The sequence below is a fragment of the Macrobrachium nipponense genome, chromosome 46 (genome assembly GCF_015104395.2).
Source record: "Macrobrachium nipponense isolate FS-2020 chromosome 46, ASM1510439v2, whole genome shotgun sequence".
Taxonomy (NCBI): Eukaryota; Metazoa; Arthropoda; class Malacostraca; order Decapoda; family Palaemonidae; genus Macrobrachium; species Macrobrachium nipponense.
This window is the reverse complement of record NC_061106.1, coordinates 22,199,438-22,226,588: the sequence shown is the minus strand read 5'-3', so window position 1 is coordinate 22,226,588 and position 27,151 is coordinate 22,199,438. Positions and strand designations below refer to the sequence as shown.

Here is a 27,151-nt window from a genome sequence, read left to right as displayed (position 1 = left end):
GAACCCGTAGATTTCAGCGCGATCAGTGTCCCCTAACATTTATTATTCAATCGCCGTGGTGTAGTCTGCTCATCCCACGTTTCTGTAAACAAAAAGATATCGGTCGGGATTTTTAGTGATGATGCAAACGGCCAGAGTAATCTGTTCCAGTAATTACAGCGTCCTTACATGTTGTCTGAGGTATGTATGCTATAAAAATGTAGATTCAGTCTCATCAAGTTGGTTAACTTCAGTTTCGGTAGTACCTAGGTACCTACCTACCTAGGTATACTAGGTAGTAACTTACGTTACAGGCTTTTACCTACTAGGCTATAGCCTATTTTTTTTATATCATTCGTGCATTGTTCACATTACCGAATTGAAGGTACCAAAAACACCTTGTTTTCCCTTAATCCTAGTAACGGGATTAGGGACCCTTCATCCAGTAACTTACTACCTACCTAGTACATTAGGTAAGGTAGCCTATCTTAGTTTCAGCCCCGGCCGGTGAGACGCGAAGGATTTTCTCAATAAGAATTGTTTAGTACTAAATCGATTAAATCCCAAAGATAGACAGACATGGATGCGGGCTACGTCATTCACGTAGGCTAACGGCCACAGATTTTTTAAAGCAAGATGCATCAAGGTCTACGCATACCTACTATATACCTACCTAGTACTTGTTACTACCTTGACAGAGTCATCGACCTAACCTTAATTAAAGTCATCCTACCTATATGTAGGTACCTAGCGGATCCAGAAAACTTTCATGGGCGGAGCACCAATTTTGACAGTACACACACACACCCCCCAGCCACTACTAATTTCAGTAGAAATTATGAAATGGAGAGCAATCACCTGTTCTGTCAAGAAATACCGAATCCATTATTAGGTATTACCTATTGTTAAGCTTAGGTAGGTAGGCTAGTAGTAGGTACCTACCATTATTTTTTTTCTCAAATTGATATTATGGTAGACCTATATAACTAGCTATTCCACGGCGATCTAGACTATGGCAGTTGACGTTTTCCTATAGGTTATTTTACTTGCTTTACATGAGTTCAAGGGAATATTTTTTTTGTTTCACAGTAACTAAACTTTTATTTACTGATGAACTCTATATGGCGGTACACTGCACCCATTAGTGCCGACATGTTGTCTTCAAAGGTAAATTACTGTTTAGTTAGAGTTGTCCAAATGAATATTACTTTCAAATCTTGTACACCAAGTAGAATAACATAAGAAAACTTCTATTGCCATAGTCTAGATTGCCGTGGAATGCTTACCTATATAGAAATACCGATGTTATTCCTATATAATAGATTTTTTATTGGTAGATCTACTTGTTGTATCACTCATTTACGTTATGTACTAAATTTTCAGTATTATTATTCTGTCATTAGTTTTCCTGGCGGGACACACGTCCAGCCCCATCCCCCCCGCCAGGCTATAGAAAAGAATGCCATGACCCTTAATCATAAAGGGGGAAATAGAAGGATGTACCCTAAACTAACCTGGTAATTCTAATGTTTATGGGTCCAAATTCATTGCGGTACTCTAAACTAGCCTAGTAGTCAAAGTCAGCACACATTATCAAACGTCAAGTACTGAGTCGTGGAAAACAATGAAAAAATGAGCAGTTTATCTGCTTACAGAAGCAGATATTTAAAGAAAAAATTAAAACACGGGCATAAAGGGGAATGTAAGTACTAAACAAAAACATGTCTTAGGTAAGAGTTATCCTTATAATTTTAAGAAAATCATAAATCTCTGGTTCTGTAACCAGATAAACTGCTCACTTTCTAGCAAATATACTTCTGGTTTTAGGTCTGTCAAAAGAAGAACTTGAAAATAGGAAAGAAAACATGAAGACAGCAAGGGAGCTTTAAATTTGGACCCCAAACTGTAGGATTAGCTACCCAATTCTTCTTTGTCCAATATCTTGTTGCAAGACTAGGTGGGTGGGATAACATCCCCCTGGCCAGGTTAGGCCGTGATACTCTAGGACAGCCATCCTCAACCGGTGTTCAAAAAGTGCAGGAATCGCTCCTCCATTTGTATTATTTGCGGAAATCTGTCTCTTTCTGTTGGGTCCCTTCACATGTGGGGATTTGCAGAAACGAGATGGCAGATAGGGAAGCGAAAGCTGCTAGTGTCTCATCAGAAACAGCCTTTAGTAAAGTGCCTCATACAGATCTAAAAGGTCCTTTTAGGTCCTATATTTTAAGCAAATGGCAAGAAAGATGGACTTCTCCTCATCTTGCCAATAATAGAAAGTACAGTGGTACCTCAAGATATCAAATTAATCCGTTCTGAGGCGGCCTTCGTATCATGAGCTTTTCGTATCTTGGACCGCATTTTACATGTAAAATGGCTAATCCGTTCCAAGCCCTCCAAAAACTCCCCAGTAAATTTCATAATAAAGCTAAATTGACCTATAAACAATGAAATACTACAACAATTTGGACCATCCAATACCTAACTTAATACGTACTGCTAATATACCTGTAAATAAAGTGTATTAGTGTGCATGGTATACAAGAAATACCGTACGTACATCGTATGTAGTAAAATGTGGAAGTTTACCTTTCGAGTGAGGCTATCTCCAAAAGTGGCGACAGAGGAGGAGGACAAACGGCAGATACGTACATACACTTTACTTTACGAAACATAAAAAAATGTAAGGAAAACATACATAAACTAAACTTTACGAAACACGTTAACAAAATTGTAACACTTAAGTTTACAAAAAACTAATTTTTTTTTTTTTTTTTTTTTTTTTTTTTTTTTTTTATTTTTTTACAAAATTTCAGCTTCTTCACCACATTTAACTTTCTGTTTTTTAGTAGTATCACTTGATTCTTCCTTTTTGCTTACTACTCCTACTAAAGGCCTCTTTAAAAAATAACTATCCAAGGAAGATTGCTTCTGCCTACTTTTAACAATGTTCCTGAAACGACTCAGGCAAACGTCATCAAACTGTGCAAGCATATGACCTGTGTAAGCCTTTTCGGGGTGTCTCTTTTCTACGAATGATTGCACCTTATGAAAAGCAGCTAGAGCATCCTTAATTTCTGCCGTTGTCATAGAGTCCTTGTCCTCCTCCTCGCCGCTGCTAGAGAACTCCTCTTGAACAACGTTAAGTTGCATGGCCTCCAACTCCGTCAGGTCATCGGTCGTAAGCTCCTCTTGGTGCTCCTCGAGAAGGTCATTGATGTCGTCCTTGTCAATGACCAGCCCCATGGACTTGCCGAGTGCAACGATCTCGTCAAGATCTGGTTGCGAAACAGTTTCAGGATCGTCAACTGTTTCTGAATCTGCAGCACCAGCTTCGCCCACGTCGAATGCCTCGAAGTCTCGGGCGGATACGGCATCAGGCCAGAGTTTCCTCCACGCGGATTCAAGGTTCGCCTCGAAACCTCCTGCCAAGCTTAGTCGATGAGTCGGATGCATATCACGATATCAAAATGCTCCTTCCAAAATTGACGCAAGGTGAGGTTTGTGGTATCGGTGATGTCGAAACATCTCTTGAAAAGATGTTTTGTATACAGCTTCTTGAAGTTCGATATCACTTGCTGGTCCATGGGCCAGAGGAGAGGGGTCGTGTTAGGTGGAAGATAAAGAACCTTGATGAATGAATACTCCGCTAGGATATCTTCCTCGAGGCCAGGAGGGTGAGCAGGGGCATTGTCCAACACCAGCAGGCATTTCAGAGGGAGGTGCTTCTCTTCCAAGAATTTCTTCACTGTCGGGCCGAAACACAGATTTACCCACTCGGTGAACAAAAGCCACGTTACCCAGGCTTTCGCATTAGCCCTCCACATCACTGGAAGCTTCTTAAGCATTTTGTGGGCCTTGAAGGCTCGAGGAGTCTCCGAATGATAGACAAGTAGGGGCTTTACCTTGCAATCCCCACTGGCGTTCAAACAAAGTGCGAGCGTAAGCCTGTCTGTCATAGGCTTATGCCCGGGTAGCTTCTTCTCTTCCTCCGTGATGTACGTCCGACGAGGCATTTTTTTCCAAAAAAGGCCAGTCTCATCACAGTTGAAGACTTGCTGAGAACTGCACCCTTCCTTGATCATCATCTCGTTGAACGTCTTTTTAAAGGCTTCGGCCGCTTTCGTGTCTGAGGTGGCCACCTCCCCATGCCGCACCACCGAATGGATGCCAGTCCTTTTACGGAATTTCTCAAACTACCCATGCGAAGCCTTGAAGTCTGGGGTTGGCGTTCATGTCCCTTCTCCTCCATTGTCTTTGGCCTGGGCAATCAAATCGCCGAAAATAGCGCTGGCCTTGTGGCAGATTGCCGTCTCAGGGGTTCCTCAAAGTGCCAAAGGTTGGGAACCACTGCTCTCGGATGTCTTAGGTGAGGCAGCAACCCAGTTCAACTATGACTTTGGTCTACTGTTAAGGAGGCAGCAACCCAGGGAAGAAAATATATGAAACTATTAGCCGATGTATTTTTACAGGCTAGGTAAGTGGAGATAAATCCTTGACAGTTCCGTCTTCCCTGATTAGTGCTGCGCCTTGCATCTCTATAAGTCTTTTTGTGTTCAGAATAGTTTAGTGAGGCTGTCCCTTATCTAATGGTTCATTACTGATGCTTTGTTTGTGCATTGCTTTGGTATATAGGTACTAAGATGTAGTTGATTAGAACCCTGGACCTCAATGCTGATCTTTTCCAGAAGTGTCCAGGCATGATTCAGTTGAAATCTGAATAAATTTTTTCTTAAGAAATAATTGAAAAAGGGTTAATCCATTTTTGACCACTGCCTATTACCCTAACCTTGCCTTTTTATATAAAACATTACCCTTAAATGACCCTTAAATAAGTTCAGGATTAAATAAAATTGTATTAGATGTCCTATTTTTATATTTTTAAATGTATAGTGTACATGAAAAACTGGCCTACATCCAATGCGGCCAAGTTACCGATGGTTGATCGAGCACAGTAGGCATACTGTGTATTGTAATGGGTAAGCACAAAACTTGTTGCTAATAATAAAACATTAAAAAACTAGCCTAATTATTACAGTAAATTAATAAAATATTAAAAATAAGATGCTAAATCAGTCACACAAATGCCCCTTTCATATTTTTCAATAATCTCCTTAAGTTCAGTTGTGGTTCTTAACATTTCCCTCTTCTGCTTGTCTGCAATGGCTGTCTTTGAACCCATGGTTGAATCAAAATACAGTACAGAAAGCCACAAAACTAGGAAATATTCCTGTACAAGTAAGTACGTACATACTTGCTCAAAACAATAGCAGCAGAGTGACCTGGCTTTTGCTACACCACCAAGAGCGCCCACTAACAACGACTGACCGAAACACTTTTGTTTACAAAAATCATATGGTTCATTGTGTTGGATTCCAGTTTTTCGTTCGAGCTCTGATGCAAAATTTACTCTTAAATTTCACGTTGAAATCTGATTATGTCGAGTTCTAATACGGTCGAGGTAATAGTAATGTAGTTTTATATCAGCAAGGGTTCATTTAGCAGACACATTTCCTAGCCCAGAAATAGATTTTTCCTACGTCAAAATCCCTTTTTTGCACAGTACTGTAGTCTTAACATTTTTCATCTCCTTTCAGACAAAACATATTAAGGCATGGTGCTGCTGTTAACTTGATTCCACATCAACATCGATTTTTAAGTGCTGAAGCGGCGTTGTCAACACCCACTGCTGATGGAGCACCTAAGGTCTCAGATTTTATTTATTTATTTATTTTTTGTAAAATCACTGTGTAAATAAGTTTGTTTTCACTAGTATTTTTTTAACTATACAAGTTCATATTTACAAATAATAGCATAGAGTGTAATGTATGCATATTTTAGGTATGATTTGGTTTGTATTTTCATTTCAGGTATATCCAGAAAAAATACAGAATATTGTGTCACAGATCACCCAGCTGACTGTTTTAGAAGTGGCGGACTTGAATGACTTATTAAAGAAAACGCTTAACATATCTGATGCTCCTGTCATGGCATTTGGAGCTGCTATGCCAGGAGCAGCTGCCCCAGCACAGGTATGTTTTCATGCTTTAAATGTGTCGTTACTGCCAACCAATAACATTTATCACCAAGAAATGCAGTTCACTTACTCGTAATTATATTTTGGTGTTCTTGTATTTCTGAGCCAAGAGAGAAAGAGAATGTAAGCTTGCCGTTCCATCACTTATATAAAGTAAAAGTATTTTTATCAGGTTTGATTTTTTTTTTTTTTTTTTTTTAGCAATTTCACTGTTCCTCCTTTTTTCTTTTATTTTTCTAATCTTTTAGGATAACAGAACTAGGTGCTGGGATTTTTTTTTGTAGCTTTTACCTCTTAATTAGCTTAAGCATACTGGGAACATGTATGTATAGGACACATTTTAAGTGATGCACCTTTTTTCAACCTGATGTTGTATCCTTTTTTCTATTTATGAAAAATATGTAGATTAGTCGTTTATTTAAAACCTGAAACTACTGAAGATATTCTTTTTAGATGTAATTAAGCTAAATTTTTCATTCTTCAGGGTTACAGTTTAGCTGCTGTATTCTGTCTGGAAGACATAAATTCAAGATTGCATATAGTAACAAATCTTAAAATAGATGTAAAAGGGATAAATAATAAAATAATGTAAAATGGATAACTAAGTGATAAATTTCATATAATTAAATGATAAATTGCATACATTTTTTTTATTAAAACTAAGTAGTATAGCCTAATGTAAATGTTTTTTTAATTTTCCATTTTTGTTATTCATTGTTTGATATCTTATATTGTTGAAAGAAAGCCCTTAATGTTGTTAATATTTTTTTAACTTAAAGGAGGAAGATGAGGAGGCAGTGGGCCCTTCCAAAGTTCAAACAAGTTTCACTGTGAAAATGAATAAGTTTGATGCTGCCAAGAAGGTTGCTGTGATCAAAGAAGTCAAGGCGCTACTTGAAGGCTACAATCTTGTACAGGTATGTATGGACATTAGTGTGTTTTTTCTTTCAACTCAGAATGGCTGAAAGCATTAAATGTTGCAAAACAGTGACGTGAAAATGTGATGCAACTGTCACTGGAGTTCCACTGAAGCCCAAGAGTTGAGCAGAATAAATATCAATGGGGTATAAGCATTGGTTAGTGAGTGTTGTGCTCATATTAGCACATCAATTATAATCATCTCCATTCATTTCTCTAAGATTAGACAATAGATGAGCTTATTCTATCGCATGTGCTCGCTGTGTTGGTTATCTTATGATCCATGCCTTCAGTTATATCTCGTCGAAGGTTTTTTATTATTATTATTATTTTTTTTTTTATACAGTGGCCCCCCCGTATTCGTGTTCGGATTTGCGGACTCACGCATTCGCGGATTTCTCTTGGGAACGTTTCCCCTCATTACTCACGGAAAATTCATGCATTCGCGGTATTTTTCTATGAGAAATATCCACAAATTCCTGTTTTTTTTTTTTTTTTATCAATTTCATCATAAAATGCACTTTTTTCTTGTGATAAAACTATTAAAAAAAACCAGTATGAAAATTTTTAGTGGTTTTTCTTGAGTTTTAACTAACAAAATAGGCTGTTTTTAGCATTTGTATAGGGGTTCCATACATTTGCGGGTTCTAACTATTCACGGGGGTGTCTGGTATGCATCCCCCGCGAATACGGGGGGACCACTGTATTGTATCTTCTATGTATCCTGCTCCTCTGTTTGCTTTAAAGAAACAAGGTGATGACATGCAGAAAGGCCATGTTTGCAGAATTTCAGGAGTGGGTCAGAGATTTTAACAGTTCATGGTCAGTTCATAAAAGACTCATGGTCGGTCTACAGGAGAGGAGGCAGTAAGCAACTTTTGAGCCAACAAAATGTGCATTTGTTCATGAAACTTACCTGTCAGATATATATATAGCTGTATTTTCTGAAGTCCGACAGAATTTAAAAAACTTCCGACACACGCAGTGGACGGCCAGGTGGTTAGTACCCATTCCCGCCGCTGGGAGGCGGGTATCAGGAACCATTCCCATTTCTATTCATAATTTTTCTGTCGCCGGTGCTGAAAACACCTGTTTTCAGTACCTCCGTCTTAGGATTTTGGAAACTTCATTGCCGCTAAGTATCCTAATTGTCTTTTGATTTATTTACTTGGATTTGTGGCTAGGCATACGCTATCTTAAATTGATTTGAATTTGATTCATTTTTGCATAAGATATCTGAATCTAGTTAGGCTAGTTTCAGAGGGGGTTGTCTGCAAAGATAGGGTGTGGCTACCGAAAGCTTCGGTAGATCCGCACTTGGTATGCACGAGGGGTTTGGGTCTTGCTTCTTTGTTGAGATTTGTCATGTAAGGAGTGTGAGACTTTGTCTATTCCGTAAGGAAGACGTATGATTCGTATGTACGCAATTAATCAGTAAACATGTCTAATTCCGTAAGGAAAAAGTATGATTCGTATGTACGCAATTAATCAGATAAAACAAAAGTCAGGGTAGTGAACCTGCTAACTTCCTGTAGACTTTATTTTGCCTAACCCTATAGTATGGCCTACGGGTTATGAATATGTCTGCGAGAGGTGATCGCTCTCCTTCATTGTTGTGAAGAGTGCTACTTCTGTTATTGGTTACTCCTAACCCTGTAATGTTGCCTTCGGGCCCTAAAACAGTGTCTGTAGAGGTTATTGCCCTTTTCTCTTATACTCTTTCGATTCGTAACTTAGAATCGAAAGTGCTTGCTTTAGAGAGCAATAGTGAAGTGGCTAAGTGCAGTGACAGTGCCCCTTGTGTAGTGGAGGGTGCGTCAGATCGGCCTTATAACGCCTCTGGGTCTAGACCTCTGTCGGACTCCCAGGACCACAGGGAGAGGGCTGTCGAAAGCCGAAGGAGGGTTATGAGGAACCCCCACCGATCTGGCGTGCCTTCGCAGTTTCTGATGAAAATCCCCAGACTGCCAAAGTTCGTGCACGTGCACGAATCCTGAAGGATTGCTTCTCGTCCTCCGAGGCGTCCTCTCCCGCGCAAGGGTTGGAGCTCTCGGAAGGACTCGCGCCCTCTAAGAACGCTTTAGAGAATAGGACGCTTCACGTCCTCTCTCGTCAGGAGGGAACGTCAGATCCGCCCCATAACGCCTCTAGGCCTGGACCTCTGTCGGACTCCCAGGACCAGGGAGAGGGCATGTCGAAAGCCGAAGGAGGGTTACGGGGAACCCACATCGATCTGGCGTCCCTTCGGTAGGACCTGTTGACGTTTCCCAGGCTGCGGAAGATCGTGCACGTGCACGAATCTCGAAGGACTCGTGCCCTCTAAATAGAAGCTTTATAGAAGAGGACGCTTCACGTCCCTCACTCTCTCGTTATGCGTTTCAGTGAGAAGTAAGAAGGCGAACGTCGCCTGAATCACGTGTACGTCTTTCCACCGAGAAATATGAAAAAGAAGCCAGTTTCTCTCGCTTGTTTTTGACGCCTGTCAGGAGCGTGACGCTTTTCTGCACGCTTCTTTTGACGCTCGGCTTGAACAGGACGCTCGGATGGACGCCAGGCGCGCGCCAGTGGACGCCGAGCGTCCTCGCAAATGGACGCCGAGCGCGCGCCAGCGCACACCAGGTTTGTATCCTGGCTGAACGTTTCTGTTGAACTCTTCAACTTCAAGCTCTTGTTTAAGATTTGAGCCTCAAGAATGTGAAGTAAGCAGTGCTTCGGAGGAAGCTTAAAGTGAACAGACAACTTCGTCTTCGAAACCCAGCAAGACCTCGGGTTTCGTGAATTCAAGAGGTCTCTGTCTATTATATTGCTTTTCGCAAAGGTGGATGGAGTTAAGGAAAGCTCAAGGGAAGATCTCGTTTTCTCTACCGCAGTCAAGACTTTGCGATAAGGCAGTTACGGGTTATGTAAAGGCTTGACGTCTCGGCGACGTTCAGTAGGATTCTTGCAAAGGCATTCATCAAAAGGACGCTCTTCAGGAAAGCGCAAGACAGGACTTCCTTTGCCATACTGCCAATAAATTTTAAGCTTTAGCAGGCATTAGTTGTGATACGGGAGAGGAAGCTGGTTGGAGAGTTTCTTCCTCTCCCAGGATAATTTTGCAAGCTTTTTAGCCCATCTGAAAGGGCTTTTTCAGATGATAGATTTTTGTTAGTTTCTAGTCGGGCGACTACGCTGCCGAATTGAACATCGTCGTTCTACCTGCCGTAAGCCCTGTCTCTTAACAGGATTCCCTGCCCCTTTCTCGTTTGAGACGGGAATGGGAAAAATAAAATGCTCGACTTCCTGGATTACGTTTGTCAATTCAGTGACTTTCCCCCATTGACAATATACTATCGTTTTGTCAAGTAAAGTGGGTATCCTCTCATTGACAAAATATCTCTTTGTCCCGTAAATGGGTTAGTTCTCATTGACAAACATCTCTTTAACTTGATATTGCGTAAGCGAATAAGCTCTTATTGACAAGATTCGGAAGAGCTCTCATTCGTCATTCGCAGACTCGTACAAGAAATAGACTTGTAGACTACGTCAATGAACGCTTATGTCCAATAACATAAGAAGCTTGAGCTGTCTGCTTCGATTCTCTAATTTTTGTTCATGAAACTTGCCTGTCAGATATGTATGTAGCTGTATTTCCGAATTCAGCTATATATATGTCTGCCAGGTAAGTATGAACAAACTTTATTGTGATATAATAAAATATTTTGCCTTGCGTTATTTACTATGGTTGGTTCAAGTCATACACGCTTGCTGTAGTTACCTCTTCGGATGGCAAACCGAGAGGTCTATTGTCTATTATTTTAAGGACATTTAATCGTCACTCCCTGCAGCCTTCCAGGAGTTTCCGATTTATCTTTTACCGTTGTATGGTAGTGTTCTGACGACACAAACGCATCTATATATGTAGCGTTTTCTGTTTCGCTTAAATATACCAGCTTGAGAGTCTCTTTTTGCTCAAAAAATAACGGACCTATTTCTTCGTAGAATAGGGTAGCTGGCAACCCAGACATAAAGTTAAGAGACGACGTTCGTAAGCTGCTGCTGCTGCTGGTGTCTGACTGTCCAAGTTCCAAACCGAGCCAGTAACAGATCGTGCGCTGTCATGCGCGGTAGGTTACGTCTCTCTCTCCTGCGGGATTGACTGACTAACCGTATCTCTGTGCTGGCGGTTACGTCTCCTGCGGGATTGACTGAATAACCGTAATCTCTGGTTGCTTGCGGTTACGTCTCTCCGCGGGATGATCCTGACTAAATTATCTCTGTCCTACAATCACGGACTTTAGCCTAAGATTGAGGGGATTTCTTACGTGAATGAATAAACGTTGCATTCGTTTTGCCTTACTATGTTCAACAGAGTTATCTCTTAATCCTTTCGGTGCTCGTTACCGCACGGTATAGAACTACGAGTCTACCGCAACATTGCACTTTTATATGCTCTCCTGCTTAGGCAAAGCGCAGCCTTATAGGGAAGTAAGCATACTCGGGGAGGGGGAATGGATGAGCTTGCTGGGGACCATTCCTTCCTGAAGAAGTTTGTTTCCCCGAATAGACTGCAATTCAGACCACAGTTTTTTCCTACCGGGAAACTGAAATATTATTCAAGATCTAGGAATTATTCTGAACATCTCTCAGTGAGTCATGATAGAAAGAAGGTGCCGGACATCTGGATAGTGTTTCAGATGTCCTGGATCTCAATCTGAAAGAAGTAAATGCAATTCGGTCGTCCCTCCAGTCCTCGAAACGAGTTTTTGGAACCAGTGGTCCACATCAACTCTGATATTCCACAGCTCTCTCATATCTTAAGAAGTATCTTCTCTCGGTCCCTGCCTCGCGTTATATCCCTCTTACGCCGGAGCCCTAAAAATCAAAACGTCTCCCGTATGCCGGGCCTGGTTTGGAGTGAGCGCGGAAGTGGAAAAAATAATTTTTTCAAAAAATTACAGCGCGCGTACTTTTGAAGATTAAGAGTTCATTTTTGGCTCCTTTTTTTGTCATTGCCTGAAGTTTAGAATGCAACCATCAGAAATGAAAAATAATATCATTATCATATGTAAATAATGCGATATATGGTAGCGAAAAAAAAAAAATTCATACATAATTGTATTCAAATCACGCTGTGCAGAAAACGGTCAAAGCTAACCAGTTACTTTTTTTTGCGTTGTATTGTACACTAAATTGCGATCATTTTGATATATAATACATTGTAAAACAATAAAAGCAACACCGGAAAAATATTATCACAAAATGATGTACGAATTCGTAACGAGCGGACGTAAAAAAATTTTATTTTCAAAAATTCACCGTAATTCTAAATAATGTTCTAGAGACTTCCAATTTGTTTCAAAATTAAGACAAATGATTGAATATTACGATACTGTAAGAGTTTTAGATTAGAATTGCAGATTTCGACCATTTCGGACGAGTTAAATTTGACCGAATGTCAAAATTTTAATATATATATTTTTTTATATGGACATATTTCGAAGATGGAAAAAGCTACAACCTTCAATTATTTTTTATTGTATTTTTCATGAATTTGCGCACATTTTGATATATGAAACTATAAAAAGGCTAATATGAAAAGGAGCAAATATTAGGATAATGCCATGTACGTATTTCGGAGACTTGCGGCCGCGAATCGGCGCGCGGAGTGAAGGTAAATATATTTTTCAAAAATTCACCATAAATCACAATATTGTTTTAGAGACTTCAAATTTGTTTCAAAATGAAGAAAAAATGACAGAATATTACTAGGGCCGTAAGAGTTTTAGACGTTACTAAAATTGCGTTTTTTCAAACTAACTTTCTGGTAGGAAGTCCAAATTTGAACGACTTGAATTCCGAAACGTGGATTTTTTTTCTATTTATCGCTGATTTATATGCAAATATTTCGAAAAAAGAGAAAGCTACAACCTTCAATCATTTTTAGTTGTATTCTACATGAAATTTACCGCACATTTTCATATTATAAAAACTTTATGTAAACAGCTAATTTTAAATGGTGCAAACATTTCGACAATCGCACAAAAAAAATTCTGATTTTTTCTCGGGAAGTTACCTGCGCGAACGTAATGTTTTTTTTTTCATAAATTCACCATAAATCGAAATATTGTGCTAGAGACTTCCATGTCGTTGCAAATGAAGGTAAATGATTGAATATTACTAGAATATAAGAGTTTTAGCTTACAATTTGCGTTTTTTTTCGACCATTTCGGTAGAGTCAAAGTTGACCGAAAGTTGAAATTTTTGCACTTAACGTTATTTATATGAAAATATTTCAAAACTGATAAAAGCTACAACCATGGTTTGTTTTTTGTTGTATTGTGCATGAAATTGCGCACATTTCCATATATAAAAACTTTATGTAACGGCAAATTAAAAGGGTGCAAACATTAGGACAATCGCACGAAAAAATTTATCGGAAGAGTTATCGCACGAACGTAAGGAAAAAGTTTTTTCATAAATTCACCATAAATCGAAATATTGTGCTAGAGACGTCCAATTTGTTGCAAAATGAAGGCAAATGATTGAATATTACTATAATGTAAGAGTTTTAGCTTACAATTGCGTTTCTCGACCATTTCTCTAGAGTCAAAGTTGACCGAAGGTTGAAATTTTTGCACTTATCGTTATTTATATGAAAATATTTCAAAACTGATAAAAGCTACAATCATGAGTATTTTTCAGTTGTATTGTGCATGAAATTGCGCACATTTTCATATATAATACTTCATGTAAAGGATAATTTAAAATGGTGCAATAATTATGTCAAAGTGACGAAATAATTTCCGAGATGTGTCACTGATACTTTTGTAGTGCGATAAGAAAGAAATTCGCGCTTGCGCGCCCTGCGTAGCGATTGTAAACAAAACAACGCCTTGATCCGTGAACTCCCAGCATCCACCCAAGGCGCGTGATACAAAAGTTTTCGGCTGTAGGCCTATAAGTATTTTATTTTTCCGCGGAATTTTTTAAAAAAAATTTTTTGAGCCGACGTATGATACGTCCAATCGGCATACGGGAGACATTTTGACTCGACGTTTAATACGTCCAATCGGCGTAAGAGGGATATTATAACAACAGGCCTATTATAACAACAGGCGTAGAATTTAACGATCCTCTAGAGGTTCGTTACAGGATTGCAAAAGTCCGTACGAATCGTCTCGATCGACGGCAGCAACTTTTGACTTCCGAGTGGAATCTTTCTTTAGAAGTAAGTGAGAGTTGTGGAGACTTTAGGGACGCCCATTTCTTTTCATTCTCTTCGATATGTGAGGACGAAGAGGCTTCTTCTTCTCTGCTCCCTTTTTTCTCGATCCGGGATCGTACCATTAAACGCCATCCTATGATATTAAACGGGGATGGATGTTTAGTCTCTTTTCCCCTTTTTCAATCGCTTAGGAAATGTAATGAGGATTTATGACGTCACAGGGAGCGACAATGACGCTGATCGCCCATGTTGGGCCTTCAGGATCCTGGATTCACAGAGGTCACATCCTTCCTAGTTCACTTTCCAAGGACCTTTCCGAGAGAGTCGGTCTACTCTAACTCGAAAGGTACCTATAACCTCTCCGCTCTGAGTCTGACAACGTTCAGACTATCGAGATGTTGACAGGAATAAGATTACCGTCTTCCATGTCCGTCTGAATGGGATAAGCTGGCAGTCAAAACAAATATTAAAGAATACGCAAATATGTTGTTGACGGCTTTTGGGCTCAGAGATTTGCGTCTGTCAAACAACAAAAAGCCCTTCACGATCTTTGAGTTCTGTGGAATTCTCGAAACTCGCTCACCATCTACTTTTTTGTCTCACCTGTTTTCTCGGAGTCAGACACTCGTGTGAGATCAGGCGACATTATAGTAGCCCTGAGTTTCTTGTTGACGAAGTCGGTTGCGTTTATACACCCCCGATGATCGTGTAACATGAGACCAGGTGGACTGTCAGGCATTCTTCCTTCGGGACTGAATCGCCTTTTTGCTCCTTGCTCCTTTCTCCTGGCACCAGAAGCTCGAGTCAGGAGTTGATTCGCTGACGACGTTGGGTTGCGTTGATACACCCCCCAAGGTTTGCTTAGATTGAATCGCCAGGCAGTCCAGACACTCATCCTTCAGCGAAGAATAGTGTCTTATGGTCTTCAGGGTACAGCCTTGCTGTCCTTGATTCGTCTGACTGGTCAACTGGTCGGTCACCTGACTTTAGTACAGACGGACTGACTGGGCATGTCCAGATCGAAGCTTTCAATATGGAACTTAGACGTAGTCTGAAGTTCTTGATGTCAAAGCATTCGAACCTCTCCTACCTGTTAACTTCTTGCATGTGATCAGGAAGGCCTTCTTCTAACCACCCTAGATACGACAAAGAGGGTTAGTGAGATTTTAAGCCATCATCACAAGTTTTGGCTTTAGAGAACACAAGGCAGTGTGCTCTCTAAGCCTTTCGTTGTGGCCTAAGATGGAAACCCGTTTTGTCCTTGGGCCAGGAGCTTGGAAGCAAGGATGGCACAAGTTAGTGGGCAGGAGCCAGAGAGAGTCCTGTGGCCCTGTCAGGTCTCTCAAGTTTTATCTACATAAAACTCAAGAAAGTCGAAGTCATTCGGGCATCTGCAGTGTTCCGAAAAAGACCAGACTTGCCCATATCGAAGAACACCCTGGCTTTAGTGTTAAGGAGTTCTTTCAAAATGTTCCTTCATTGTGTTTGCACAAAGATTTGAAATCTTTTTATCTGAATGCTCACGAGGTGAGGGCGCGGCCTCGGAAGCATTTCAACAGAGCATGGCACTCAGCAACATCCTGAGTACCATGTTTTAGCGAAGCAACTCTGTGTTCACTTCACACTCCCTGCGAGATGTGAAAATGGCATATGAGATCTGCTGCTCGCTAGGGCCATACGTGTCTGCCAGACACAACTCTTGGGGGCAAGAAGTACCCTCTCATCCTATCCTGTAGAAAATGGTTAGGAAGAGCTCTTAATTTAGTTGTTGAGTCGCCGTTGTCGGCGACTTCTTAACTCTTAAGCCTTAGTTAACACACCTTAACTTTGGCTAGGTTGGTCAGGTGGTGATATATATATTTATATATATATTATTTTACTTTTCTTCTTAGCCCTCATGGTATGGCAATATGGTCTAGTCACATTGTGGTCACGCCCCCGTTGACAGATCATCTGGAGTGCACCAGCTTTATAGGTCTCTACCTCGCTGGCAACTCTAGTAAAGCAGAAGCAGACTTGGGTGACAGTAATCACGAAGTCGGCTATGCTAACAGGTGGAACCAAGATGTAAACTCATCTGCATGCATTTGTTTCCCAAAATCCTTCTATTCTGTCCCTTCCCACCTCCAACGGTGGGATTCAGCTATCTATATATCTGACAGGTAAGTTTCATGAACAAAATGATATTGTTATGATACAATAAAGTTTGTTCATACTTACCTGGCAGATATGACAATTTGTCGAAAATTGCATTTTTCCTAACTATACAAACCTGAGGTCCTTTAACAATAGGAAGGTAACTAGCGGCAGCTGGGACGGTCGTAAGCTTCGAACAAGGGGAGAACGGTAGTTAACTGCTTGTCCGATCGTGCGCGAGGGCGAGGTGAAGAATCACTTTTGCTTTCGGCCCATGCAAAAAGTTGCAGAGTGAGGGGTGGCATGAGGTGGGACTATATGTAAAGGACCTCAGGTTTGTATAGTTAGGAAAAATGCAATTTTCGACAAATTGTCAGTTTGTTCCGATACGTAATACAACCCTCGGTCCTTTAACAATAGGAAGACTCACTTCTTGGTGGGAGGAATCTGAGTCTTTTTGGTGAACAGACTGGTGTTCGTCCAACCCTGGAGTGCCTCCCTGGTCGTAAGAGCAAGGGAGGGATCCAAACTCTGTCCGATTGATCGTGTGTGCACCGCAGGATCAATGGTCAGACCTCTGGGCCAAGTACTAAGAGAGAGGCAAGCGTATCTCTGCGTTACCAGCAAGCAAGAACTTGTTCCTGTTTGCAAGAGACAATCATAAAATGATGGGTTTGTCTCAAACTTGGCATCCACTTCCTCCCCCTTGTTGGAGGAAGTGGTGGATATTTACTCCTATCCCTACTGAAAGGGATAGGATGGTGCTCTATTGAGTAGCTCACCTGCATCTCGTCCTTACCCAGCAGGGTGACGACCGTGTCCCTTACCCAGAGTAGAGGGAAGAAAAAGAATGGGAAGAGGAGCCAGTCACACTCTCATTCCTCATCCATTCTTACGGTCACACCAGACTCGATGCTGTTCAGCCTGCGAGGGTCTGGGTTAACTACACAACGTGTTGAGCAACCACCACGGTTCCCAAGGAAAAAAGATCCAAGGAACTGTTTTTGGGCAATATCCCGAAGGTAGAAGAAGGTGCAGCGGCCGGTTGGACCAGGCGCTGCCTTCATTACCTGCGCCACGGAGAAGTTCTTGCGGAACGCGAGAGAATGATGAAGAGGCGTCCACACTCATCCTGGGTGTCGAGTTTCTTCAGACAGCTCCGTCGTGCCTTCACAGGACAAAGCAGCATAGCCTTCGTATCGGAGGCGGTGAAGTCCATTAGGGAGGGTATTGTGAAGGACTCGAACCAATCGTCAGTTCACCGAAGGGTTTCTGAGTCTTCGCTACAAAGATCGGTACGAAATCGAGCGTCACAAATCCCCATCCCTTTGTGCTTGACTTCTCAGAGAAGTCATGCAGTTACCTAAGACGAAAAGAAGGGGATAGTCGTATGACCTATCCCTCTTCTCGACTTTGGTTATGTACAGTACTCATACTGACAAGCTATTAAGACGAAGAAATGATTGCTCTGGAACAACCGAACTAAGTCCAACAGAATAGTTTCGTAACTGACTCGGGCGCTCTGACAGCTGCCGACTGCTGGTTGGGAATCAGTAGAGGCAAGGTAGTCCAAGCATTTCCATGGGTAAGTTCACGTGACCTTCGCCCTCCTTTAAAGAGTTATGCCGAGAGACCAAAAATAAATATTTGTAGTCACCGATGCCGGACGGCGCGGCGATGATTCTCTTAATGCATAAGCTCAAAAGGCCGAAAGTCAATTGCCTTCAAAAGACCGAGGTCCCTGATGGCAAGAAAATCTCATAGACGTGATCTCAGCTTAAGGAAGAAAACCAACACTATGTGACGTTGAAGACGAAGGTAGGCAATGAATGCAACCTACGTCTTCCAGCTGAATCGAGAGAAGGAATCTCAAGATTCTAAACCTGTGCTTACAAATGACTGAAAACGCTAACCGCATTTCATTGCTGTCCGGTGTGCAGTGAAAGCGGGCGTTCTTCAGTAATGAAACACAAGGGGAGAGCCGCCTGAAGAACTACTGCTCATGGGCTGAACGTTTGGAAGTAGAGCTGGCAGGTGTGAGTAGGCGATGTCTTTCAATACATCTGCTAATCCGGGGTGAACAATGAACACTTGCACACCTCCGAATACAAGATATTTTGAGGACAAACTCAGATTCCGCAAAAATCATTCGCAATTATCGAGATACGATGCAGCAAGAGACTATTACAGAATTCTGTTACCGTGCGGTAAACAGAAAGATGAGAGTCGAATAGATATCTCTGTTTTTAAAATTCTCGCAATACCGAAGACGATGAATACTAGGCGTCACAGCAGTAGATGGTCATTCATGTATGCGAGAATCCCCGTTAATCAGAGACTTAAGTCCGTGATTGTTGGGCAGAGATACGGTTGGTATTACAATCAAAGCAGGTGAGAAAGACATAACCAACCGTCCATCTCAAAGCGGCAGCTGGTACTGAAATGCCTCGGGCAATTCAATACGCAGTAGCTGTCGCTTGACTCGTCATCCTGAGTTGCCAAGTAATCCTTTCCACGAAGGAATGCGTTCGGCTAGAACCACCGAGCATAAAAAGATAGCTCGAGCAATATATTTATTTAGCGAAACGAATTTCGGTAAATATAAAAGCTTAAATGGTGTTGTTGTGACAACACCTAAGTATATAAAACTTGAAACTGGAAACTCCTGGGAGGTTGCAGGCAACCCGAGTTGCAATTAGAATACTTTTTCGTCTTTAAGTCGCAATCCGTAGAATAACCAGGATATGCGCCTACCCCTCGGACCATTCAACTGCTTAGCAGAATCATGTCGCTGAGGTTAATATACGTAGTATATTTGTAGGATTCTGAACAACGATCTCCATCCTAAATTCTTTCCTTCAAGAAAACAAAATAAAGGATTGGAGATCGACCACCTTCGGTCTCTATCAAAGAGAGTGAAGAAGTCTTCCTCGAAGGAAAGCTTCAATGGTGAACAGAATACTAAGACGATAGTTCAAGCCAAACTGGATATTCCCGTCCGTTCTTCTCTATTCCAGGTTGGTCGCCTATTCGTGAGATAGTCTTCTTTCAGCAGCAGTCTTCTTCCTAATGCTAGAAATTCCAGGAATTCGAGCAATAGGCGAGGTTCCCGATTATCGTGTAACATATCGGGGATTCTCGTCTCGCTCACTTTGGACCGTGGTCTCGCCTAAGTGTTTGGAGATCGTAAGAAAACTCTAACACTGAATGCGCTAGAAAATTCCGTAGAATTCTAAGCAGTCTGCGAAACCCCCACCGAATTCGTCAAACGATATCGGCTGGTGGTCTCTCGATTCCCGTAGAAATCGAGAATGGGGCAGGATCCCTCCTCAACGACCGGGCTTACGTCAGGTAGGACCCGAAGGTCCCCCCCATTTGGTAGCGCAGTCCCCAACGTGGAATCCTACAGAGAAATCTCTGTAGGATCCCTCCCCATTTCCCTCGTAGCCGTAAGGAGAGAGGGAATGGGGGAGGAATTGGGATACTCGCTCGCCTTCCCAGTGGAACTAGCAGTTGGAGAAGTAGGAGCAGCCATCGCCTTGCGGCGATGGCCTCTCAGAGTCTGGGAAAACGTATCGTCAGGAGAAAACGATTTCCCCGAGGAGGGTTACGAACTCTCACTGTAGGTAAGGGTCTGCCGCCACTGTGAACGTCGTCTGGGTGGGGCTGATCGACACCCTGACAGGAGAGAGCCGATACCGTCCTCCGACTCATTCCAGTCCTCGTCGAGGTCGAAACCTCTCAGGAGGACCGAAGGAGTATTTAAATACGGTGTCCGAAGACAACGTAGAAACGCCGCTGTCGCAGTAGAGGAGGTGGAAGTAGCTTGATCGACCGGCCAGAACTGAGAGAGCCTTCTTGTCCGGAGACGAGAGACTCTGGTTCAAAGACAGAATCGGCAAGCTCCGATCGCGGCAAACCCACCGTCGGTTTGGGTTCCCTCTCGGGCCCCAAAACGACTCGAGCAGAGACATGGGCTTCTGCTGGTGGGAGCGGCGATCCTTCCCCGAGGTCGTTGTGCTGACGAATCAGTGCAATAACCTGGGCAAAGTTACTCTGAATCTCGAAGGTTACAGCGTCTTGAGGCGAGCTAGGACCGGTCCCCCAGTAAGTCCCTCCAACAAGAGCAGCTCCCAAGACCCTCCTCCTTCAGAAGAAGGACCAGCAACAGATCCCTGACGGTTGCCTCCAATCACTTGCGCGTACGTCCTGGTTGGTTCTAAGACAATACCTGGCACGTGCGGCGTCGTGACGGGATCGTGAGCGGCGCAATCTCACGATCACTCCTATATACCTCGCTCTTCCTAGCGTATGCCAAGGAAGTTGAAGGTATCGGAGAGACAGAACTGACGCTAACCTACCCCCCCCTCCCCCCCTGACGGTCGCCTCCAATCACTTGCGCTACGTCCTGGTTGGTCTAAGACCATACGTGGCACGTGCGGCGTCGTGACGGGATCGTGAGCGGCGCACCTCTCACGATCACTCCTAGCTACCTCGCCTCCTTCCTGGTGTAGCCCGAGGAAGTTGAAGGTAGTGGAGAGACAGACCTGACGCTCCCCCCCCCGCTCGCTGGCAGGACCAGCGTACGTGGGGGCTGCAGCCGATCACCAACCCGCGGTGGGGATCGATCTGCAGGCCTGGCCGTGCCGCTCACCTGTGGCGAGCGGCTCGACTGAGCACGTCGACCCCGGTCCCGCTTACTGCGTCAGACGAGGGCTGCTGCTGGTCACCGTATCCGCCCGCCCCGGTCCCCCTGTGGGAGTCGGCGGTCAGGTGACCTGCAGAGCTCGCTTTCGCGGTGAGACCGGTGAGCGTCCTCGCGGCACGGTCAAACCGCTGGTACCAGCCGAGGCTGGTAACCGTCGGTCGAGGGGACCTGGGGGACCTCTTCCCAGCCTCAACCTGTGGCCGCGTCAGAGACCGTCACGTCCCCCTACCGAGGTACGGCTGGTCGCTACGAGAGCGGCCGCTGGCCTGGCGAGAGTCACCTGAGCGGCTCTCGACAGTCTTCTGCTCCGTGCCTCGGTCATGACGCTGAGCGAACTCAGGCGTCTTAACTTTGGCTGCACGGTCCACCCGAAGGAGACCGTGACACTCGGAACTTCTCGCGGACGAGAAACCGAGCCGGTATCTGGCTTAGCAGCAGAGCTGCCAAGACCAGGCGAGGGTGTACCAGCGGTAGCCAGCACACCCTTGGTCCCCGTCTTCTTCTTCTTCTCAGAAGGGGAGACGCGTTCCCGTTCCCAAGGAACAGGAGGACCAGCAGAAGAACCCCCCGTCACACCGGAGTGTGACGAGCCCTTCGAAGTTCCCGAAGGAGTCTTCTTAGGGGGTAAAACCCCGGTTTACCAGCTGGGTTTCCTCTTGCCGAGAGCGGCCCGCTGGCCTTTGGTCCGAGAGTCACCACTGAAGCCGGATTCTCCGCCAAGCCATTCTGCTCCGTTGCCGTGGTCTTGGCCGCCGCAGCAAATAAGACTAACCTGGCGCCGAAACTTTGGCTGCACGGTCTCCCGAGGGAGAGCGTACACTTGGGATCTCCCGCGAACGAGAGACCGAGCCGGAACCTGGCGTAGCGGCATCGCCGCTAGCACCAGGCGAGGAAGTACCAGAGCTAACCGATACTCCTCTGGTCCCCGTCTATCTCTTCCTTACGGAAGGGGGAGACGGGCCCCGCTCCCGAAGGAGCAGGAGGACCAGCAGAAGGACCCCCCGTCCCACCGAGGTGGGACGGGCCCTTAGAAGTTCCGAAGGAGACTTCTTAGGGGGGGGGAGGCAGCCTTCTTCTTCTTGGGCTTATGGGCCTTAGAAGTCGAAGGGGAAGAGGTGGCAGCAGCAGACGAAGACGAAGATGACACCTTCCTCTTCTTCGTCAGCTCACGCAGGACAGTCGTCAGGTCCTCCATCCAGTCCGCGGAGTCGGGCCTATTGCCGAAGCAACACGGCCGACTGCACCTGTCCAGAAGGACCTGGACTGGGGAAGACACACCATGGGCAGGACCAGCATGGACAGGCAGGAACAGGCGGCGAACCCAGAGCGACAGGAACAGCAACCAGCTCAGGAGCGGCAGGAACAGCGGCAGCGGTAAACACAGAAGGGACAGCCAAGCCAGTAGCGGGAACCACATCATGCGACCGGTACGGCAGGCCAGCCATCGCCTCGTTAGAATCATCGGCAGCCAGCGGGAACCTGGTACTGGCGGCCGGTCCAGGGGCGAGCTGCTGGAACAGCGGAAGTCTGGGGCAGGCAACACGAAGAAACACACAGGCGGCGGCGGCATACCCCTCCTCGGTACGGCGGCGACCGGCCCTAGAAGCGGCAGAACGGCGTCACCGACACAGCATGGGGAGTGTAGACCAGCGGGGGGAGGGGGGAAGCAGCATAAGCGGCCGTGAAGATTGTAGTGGAGACCGCTCCAAGGTCACCGCCCCAGACCTCGCTAGACGCTGCAGCAGATCGTGGATGCTAGGCACGCCCTGCAGCCGCAGTGGTCCATACCTGTCCAAGGTCGTCTCCCACGGATGTAGCACCTGCGGTAGCACAGACAGATTAGTAAGAGGGGTTCCCTCATGCACGGGGGGAGACATGCCCACCCCACCCCGAACGGAGGAAGGATAGACCCCAAATACAAAATACGAGGAAGCTGAGCGGGGGGCAGGAAAGAAGACGAAGAATCGGATACCAAGGGAGTCGCGGGAGAGCTTTCCGACGACTTCCTGGCAGACCTTCGCTTCCCCCCTACCCCCGCACAGCAGTGAAAAGTAATATGAAAATGAAACAGAATACTGCACTTGCGATTCACTTCATAGAACTTAAAGGGGAAAAGATCAATTCCCGGGTAAGAACGGAAACTTGATCCAAATAATATGATGCTATATAAATATATATGAAAAATGAAACAGAATACTGCACTTGCGATTTTCACTCTCACATAAATAAATCGTAAGGATTAATTCCCGGGTAAGAGCGGAAATTGATCCAAAATTAAATTTGATGCAATTAATAAATGAAAATGAAAAGAAAACTGCATTGCGAATCCACTTTCATTGCATTCTATTCATACAAAATAAGAGGCTCGTGCCGAGCGCAATCAAGCTCTCGGCAACGACCGCACAGGCAAAAATATAATGAAAAAGAGTACTTACATCTTTCAATTACACACTTTCGCCCAAAATAATGACTCGGCGCGAGTGCGCCCGCCCTCGGCACCGAGACATAATTCAAGTCAATTTCATGAAAAGAGCGGAAATCGCGATAGCTCCATGTTGATTCATAATTAAGTAATGAAAATGAAAACAGTGTACTTACAGTTTCATTTTCAAGATCAAACAAACCATTAGTAGAAAACACAATATAAACAAAGCATACGACGATGAAGCGGGCAGAGAGCGATGACGAACACGTCCTTCACACCCGCGGCCGAAAGCAAAAGTGATTCTTCACGCCCGCGCGCACGATCGGACAAGCAGTTAACTACCGTTCTCCCCTTGTTCGAAGCTTACGACCGTCCCAGCTGCCGCTAGTTACCTTCCAATTGTTAAAGGACCGAGGGTTTGTATTACGTATCGGAACAAATATATAATCAAGTACCCACCCACCTCCCCTCAGGGGACAGTGGAAATAAAAATTATGAATAGAAAATGGGAATGGTTCCTGATACCCGCCTCCCAGCGGCGGGAATGGGTACTAACCACCTGGCCGTCCACTGCGTGTGTCGGAAGTTTTTTAAATTCTGTCGGACTTCAGAAAATACAGCTATATATATATCTGCCAGGTAAGTATGAACAAACTTTATTGTATCATAACAATATCATTTTAATTATGTGCTATCTGTAATTTTGTAGCAAGATCATAGCACTGTTGCCATGGCCATAGTTTTAGTACCAGTGTGCTCTGTAGGATTAAAATGCTGTTTGTTTTTGTCATGGTTGTACACAGCCTTAAACATAATGGTGTGAAATAATTTAAGACGTACTAATTTTTTTTTAGATTCATCTTCCATGAGGCTTTGTTTCAAAACCCATGTAATCTATTTCTCTGTAAGGTTATGTAGTCCTTTAGGTAACAGGTCCTGCAAGACCAGGATGTCAGAGCTATTAGTGCCAATTGGGGAGTATCAAAAATAGGAAAAGCATTGTCTTTATATATAACCTTGCTAGTTATGCAGCCAGGTGGAGAAGGCGATTCTCAAACAAACAAAAGAATAAAAGCAAGATAGGAAATTATTACAGGACTTACTTTCAAACCAAGATCTTGAGTACTGACAGATGGTGACAGGCGTGCCACTGACTGAAAGGCAGTGATTTGTTTGTTTGGTGTTTTTACATTGCATGGAACCAGTGCTTATTCAGCAACGGGACCAACGGCTTTGTGTGACTTCCAAACCACGTCATAAGGCAATGAGTTAAATACACAGTACAGTACAACACACACAGGTGACACAAAATCAGTAGAGGGAAAATATAAACATGAATTGCTCATCACCTTCGCTTCCTAGTGGTGGAGGGTCACTCCTCTCAAGACCTTTTAAGTTGATGTAACTGGGAACCATACACAAGGGAAGTGTTTGCTACTCCAAACATAATTAGATAGGTGAACTGTTAATTAGCACAGTTTATATTGCTAAATTTTCTCTTTTAAGCAATATATTGAAAGTTATTTCTTGATTCAACTTGTTAGTCTTTCCTTTGTGTTGATCCCTTTGATGACCTGTTGTGGGGGTTTATCTTTGGTTTACATTATTGACAGGATTTAATAAAAGGTAATTTTTTAATTAGTGATCCAGCGCTATTTCTTTCCATTGTAGGTCAGGCTTTCTTCATTTTTTCCCAATTTCGAGAGGTGTTGCATTATATACTTGGTCCACCTGTATTGAGCTGGAGACAGCACCTCTTCAGAGGGGCCTTGTAATATATCAGGGCCCCATTTTCCTACTTTCTGTGGAAGTCGGTAATCTTTGAAAATGTGTTGACTGACTTTCCTCCTCACACGGTAATCTTTGAAAATGAGTTTACCGACTCCTCCTAAGTTGGAATTCTCCATATGATTTCCTTTTCCATGGATTTATTTTTTCCCCCTGTGAGCCGTTATGTAATTACATACTCGGTGACAATTATTGAGCCGTCCCTCCAGCCCTTAACTTCAAACCTAAACAGTTGGGTCCTTTAACCCAACAAGTAAAACTAAGGGGTCATTCTCTTTTTTCCTCGGTAACTTTATTTATGTAGTTTAACCAAGTAATTACATATCTATAGTTTCTTACTAGAAACCATAGCTATGTAATTACTTTGTAACTACTATATACAAAAAGTTATACCAAGTACAGAATTACTTAGCTATATTTTCTAACTTGGAAAGTATAGCTATATTATTACTGGGTAAGTATATTTTCATCATAAAGATATCATTTTAAAAATATTTCAAAATAACAAGACAACCTTTTTGTTTGTTTTATAACCTTTCCACCAACAGTTTTTATAGATTGGTGCTGGTGAACAGAGTGAGGTGCTCAAATGATGGAACACTGTTTTAACTGCCACTTGGTAATTTCATTGCCCTGCAGTAATGGTATTTGGAATTTGAAGTGGACTTTCATGGTTGTAAGAATATTTCCCCCACAAAAAAGAAAAAAAAATGTGGGTCATGTGAAATTTTATATAGGTGCAAAGATTTTGTTTATTGCTTTTAGTGAATTTTACGATTAATGTTAAAAGTGTTAATAGCTAAGGTAGAAAAATTGTAAAGTAAGTACTAATGTTAAACACAAAAGGCTAGTAAACATGGGAATTGTATTTGCTCTTTCACTAATGAGTAGTGTGTTAAGTTCTTGAGGAAAATACATAAATAATCTTGTGTCACAAGGATAACTTTTCTCCAGGTTTCTTGCGATATTTTACTTGATTTTTTCCCTTACTTCACATGGGACTAATTATTTGCCTTTATGTGATGAAAATGGCTTAATTTCTTTAGTGCTTATGCTAGATTTAACTTTGACATTATAATATATGACTGTTCTTTTGCCAGGCAAAGAAGTTTGTTGAGAGCTGTCCTGTTATAGTGAAAGCTGACATTCCCAAAGATGAAGCTGAAAAACTAGCAGAAGCTCTAAATGCTGCGGGTGCTGATTGTGTTGTAGAATAAAGATTATGTTCATATTTATAGTAAGTTTGTGAATTTGCATATGTTAATGTACATAGATTATTTGGAGACTTTTTTTTTTTACTTGCTGTTGATAAAGTATTTGCAGTAGAGAACATTTTTTTAAAATGTAATTATGAACTATTTGTTTTTCTCTCCTTTTAAAAAATAATTGATGCTATTGGTATAAGTTACTACATCTATAATTTGTATAGCATAGATAATACTGAACTCAGGTGCATTTGATCTTGTAACAAGTCCTCGTTCACACATTCATAGCAGTTTATGTACGAATAATTGTTGCTCTGTATGTGGAACGTTTCGTATAATGATTCTCAAACTTACCTTCTTCTCGGTCCCCATTGCCAGCTAGTTACTGTACAGCCATGGGGTATGCTAAGTAAATGCACACCCGTATCTTATGAAGACATTGAATTTCTGTTGATGTTGTCTCTGGATCTCAACTTGTTTGATGATTCATACAGAGTTCAACTTACAGGTGCAAAATTACAACTGGTTAAACTAATGGAAATTAGCTGAAAGTTGCTAGGAGCCAAACAAGAGTGTACATATGTGCTGAGTAATATTGTAGTAACTTGGAAACAAAACTGCAAACAATAACTTGGCCTTATGTTTTGATTGATATACACTTTAATAACCCTCTTCTGTTTATGAGTAGGAAGGGTCGTGCCATTTGTTTTTCCATGTCTTTTTAAATAACCTGGTAGTAAGTGAAAGGATG

The 27,151-nt window shown here is 43.0% G+C and overlaps 1 protein-coding gene across 1 annotated transcript; it reads left to right on the top strand.

The window, feature by feature from the left end:
- On the top strand, positions 1–26,550 carry LOC135214806 (large ribosomal subunit protein bL12m-like). Its single transcript, XM_064249177.1, has 5 exons — positions 1–180; positions 5,574–5,682; positions 5,847–6,008; positions 6,793–6,930; positions 26,296–26,550. Exons 1-5 carry the CDS (start codon positions 119–121, stop codon positions 26,410–26,412), a joined length of 588 nt encoding a protein of 195 aa, XP_064105247.1. The 5' UTR covers positions 1–118; the 3' UTR covers positions 26,413–26,550.
- The last annotated feature ends 601 nt before the right edge of the window (positions 26,551–27,151 follow it).

What these genes read in the sequence shown, in the direction of transcription:
- LOC135214806 (XM_064249177.1), top strand. Translation starts at nt 119, where the DNA reads ATGATGCAAACGGCCAGAGTAATCTGTTCCAGTAATTACAGCGTCCTT. An exon ending in GTCCTTACATGTTGTCTGAG is followed by an intron (nt 181 to 5,573) that starts GTATGTATGCTA and finishes ATCTCCTTTCAG; the next exon opens with ACAAAACATATTAAGGCATG. An exon ending in AAGGCTACAATCTTGTACAG is followed by an intron (nt 6,931 to 26,295) that starts GTATGTATGGAC and finishes TTCTTTTGCCAG; the next exon opens with GCAAAGAAGTTTGTTGAGAG.